The sequence below is a fragment of the Pediculus humanus genome, genomic scaffold, assembly GCF_000006295.1.
Source record: "Pediculus humanus corporis 1103172108303 genomic scaffold, whole genome shotgun sequence".
Taxonomy (NCBI): Eukaryota; Metazoa; Arthropoda; class Insecta; order Psocodea; family Pediculidae; genus Pediculus; species Pediculus humanus.
The window spans coordinates 26,549-30,257 of NW_002987872.1; the positions used below are offsets into that span (position 1 = coordinate 26,549).

At 24.1% G+C, this 3,709-nt stretch overlaps 1 protein-coding gene across 1 annotated transcript in view; it reads right to left on the reverse strand.

The window, feature by feature from the left end:
- Positions 1-2,739: 2,739 nt before the first annotated feature.
- Positions 2,740-3,709, reverse strand: part of Phum_PHUM571630 (tripsin, putative) — a gene marked incomplete at both ends in the record, with an annotated part of 1,676 nt that continues 706 nt past the window's right edge. Inside the window, 4 exons of the mRNA XM_002432094.1 lie at positions 2,740-2,898; positions 2,987-3,144; positions 3,222-3,366; positions 3,448-3,575. Coding sequence (XP_002432139.1) covers positions 2,740-2,898; positions 2,987-3,144; positions 3,222-3,366; positions 3,448-3,575 — 590 coding nt within the window. The remainder of the gene's footprint in view (positions 2,899-2,986; positions 3,145-3,221; positions 3,367-3,447; positions 3,576-3,709) is intronic.

Below are 3,709 nucleotides of genomic sequence, written 5' to 3' on the forward strand. Positions count from 1 at the left end.
AACTTATTTTTATTTATTCATTTCCGGTTTAAATTTTTTTTTGTGTGTGCGTAATTCGTTCGTAATCAAAACGTAAAAATATTATCTTCGAGGTTATAAATAAATAAATAAATAAATAAACGCATAAAAAATTTTTATTTAAAAAAAAAAATAACGTGAAATATTACTATTATTATTATCATTCTTATTATCGATTTATGTAAATAATTTATTAATAATAAATAAAATTTTAAATAGAGAGAAAAAAAAGGAAGAATTTATTTATTAATTTTGTTTATGTTAACAGGAAACATTAAGAAAAAAATTTTTTATTTATTATTAAATATAAATAAATAAACATTATTAAATTATTAAAAATAAATAAATAAATAAAATTGACGCGAATATAAAAATTTTAATAAATAAAATAAATAAATAAATTTCCTACCTTGATTTTTGGGCCAGTAATCCATACAATTAACCAAATCAACATTCCGAACGCATTTAAAATATTATTAATTTTATCGAAAAGGTCGAATATTTTTTAAAAAAAAATCGAACGTTTCGATATTTAAATATATATCGATTTACAAAAAAAAAAAAAAATATATCGAACCAATCAAATCGATAAATAATATAAAAACAAACGAATTAAAAACTCGACTAACACGAATATATACTTTTTCTCATGAAAAAAAAAAAAATATATATATTTTCTCTTTTTTTATTTTATTTTTTGATTTGAAAGTTTTGAAATGAGCGCGTAGGTATCAAGGTATAGTCGAGGTATCGTACGAGTACCGTCGAGGTACCGTAGAGGTACCGTTAGATACCTCAGATTTCAATGGCGTACCTTATTACCATGGAGAAATAATAATAAAACGAATAAAAAAAAAAAATTCGTCATTCTCAAGTGAATAATAATAAACTACGCGGATCGTTTTATTATTATCATTATTATTAATAAAAAAAAAATATTTTATTATTTATTTAGAACAAATATTAAAAATTTCATCGTTTGTTTCGTTCGTTTGTTTGTTTGTTTGTTTTGTTTTTTTTTTCACGAATAACGGATGAAATTTTTTTTTTTTCTTAAATATAAATAATAATTAAACGAATTTTTATTTATTTATTTTTTTTGAACATACGCGTGAAATTGTGACGTCAGAGAGAGAGAAAAAAAATTAGTTTTTCTATCGTTTTCTATTATCGAAACGGGGAGGGGAGGGGAAAAGCAGACGACAAAGTACGATGACGAATAAGGGAAATAACGGTGAAGAGTTAAATAAAATAAAAAAATGAAGGAAATTTTAAAGTTTTTTTTTTTTTTTCGGTTAATGAGAACACTGACCGGATAACATTATTATTATTATTATTATCGTCATCATTATTATTATTATTATTATTATTATTTTAATTATATATTTCATATTAGAGTTAATAAATAAATAAATAAAAATTTATTTAAAATCGTGAAAAGTTTTTTTTTGTTTTTATTGTTTTCCCATTTTGAAATCGGAAGCGGAAATAATAATAATAATAATAATAATAATAATAATTGACTATTGTAGGCACGGGTTATGTATTATTTATTTTTTATCGTTAATAAGTTATTTAAAAAATAAATAAATAATTAAAAAAAAAAGTTATATTTTTAAAAACATAAATAACATAGATTTGTTTTTTTTTTTAAATATATTTTCTTTCTCTCTTCCTCTCGCGCTCTCTCTCTCTTTCTCTCTTTACCATTAAGTTAAATATTATTACTTAATAATTTTTATTTTTTTTTAGTTAGAAGTATTTAAAAACATAAACATAAACATAAAAACATAACAGAAATTTCAAGGATTAACAAGAATAACAACAGCAATAAAAAATTTCAAGTTTTACTGGATAAAAAAAAAAAAGAAAAAGTGTGTAAAAGAAAAACGAATTTTTTTTTTTTTTTATGGAGGTCATCAAATGAGATCGGAAAAAAGTAAATAATAATAATAATAACAATTCAAAGCACGTAAAAAAACAAAATGGCGGTTTCCTAGATTTATACAATTTTATTTTAAATATGCAATATAAATAAAAGGAAAAAAAGTTTTTTTTCTTTTTCTTTTTTTTTTTTCAAAAGCAAATTTGAAAGCGAAAAAAAAAAAAATTTTTAAATTAATAAAATAAATGTAAAGAAAATAAAATAAAATAAATAATAATAATGATAATGATAATGATAATAATGATAAAATTCACCTAAAAGGCACAAAAAAAAAATTTTATCATGAAAAATTAAATAAAAATTTTTTTTTATTACCCCTGATTAATTATTTTGTTGGTTAGTATTTTGTCACGTGGTATAAATTTAGTCAAAAATTAGAAGACGTTTAAATATCCCTCTTCCTCCCTCCCTCCCTCCCTCCCCATAAAAAAAAAAAAATGAATTTTTTTTTGCCAATTGATCAATCAAAACGTAAAATTTTTTTTAAATTAGTTGTTTATATAAATTGACTAGTTGAACTGATCGATTTTCTTTCTTTTTTTCTTTTTAAAAATTTCCAGAATGTTCTTTTTTTGTATAATTATTATTATAACAAGATGTTATATAAATGATGATAATAATATCTGACACATTTTTTTTTGTCGTCTTTGCGTCAAATGTAAATATAAAATTTTTTTTTTGTATATAGATATACGTATATATAAAAAAAACGTTTGTTACGGACGACGGGAAGAAAATGTTCATGATAAAAAAAAAAAAGAGGTCGTTTGGTCTTATCAGGAATTAATAATATAAGAAATCCAATCAACGGTATGAGCAACTCTATGATAAATTCCCGGTTGACCTCTTTGTGCGCAAGAATATCCGGCGCTAACAATACCAATTAAATACCATCGATTTGCTTTTTCCATCATTAAAGGCCCTCCAGAGTCTCCCTAAAAAAAAAAAAAAAAAAACATCAAAACATTAAAAACAAATTTTTTTTTTCCATTAAAAAGGTTTAACTAGGGACTCCGACGATACCTGACAAGAATCTTTACCACCGTTTCTATATCCGGCACACATCATTTCATCGTAGATAACAACGTTGATCCCATTGCTTTTATGCCATTTTTCACATTGTCTGTTATCGATAACGGGAACGTCTACTGCTTGAAGTGTTTTCGGACGAAGTCTCGATCCTGAAAAATATTTTTTATTAAAAAAAAAAATTTTTTTAAATGTAAAAAAAAAAAAAAATAATAAAATTTTATCGTACCTGCTTGTAACGCTCCCCAACCGGCTGCCCAACCGTATTGTCCTAAAAAGTCTTCGTTTTTCTCCGGGAGACATATCGGGGCTATGTGTGGCATGTATTGTACGGGTCTGTCAAGCCTAAGAACCGCCACATCGAATCTATCGGCCTGAATAACGTTTAATTAATAATTTATTTATTAATTTTTTACTTTTACATAAAATAAATTTTAAAAAAAATATATATTTACTTGGGGAGTAAATTTAAAATATGGATGAACTCGAATTTCCCGAACTCCAAATGTATAAGCCGGAAGAGGTTCGATTGCTGAATTTATTACGTAATCCCCTAAGGTAACTTGAACTTGTCTGGCAGAAGCTCTGAAAAAATTTTTTTTTAAATTTATTATCGTTTTTATGGGTTGATAATAATTTTTCAAATCGATATTTCAGGTACTCTCTACACCTGGCAACGCAATGACCGGCCGTGACAACGTGGTATCTATTTACGAG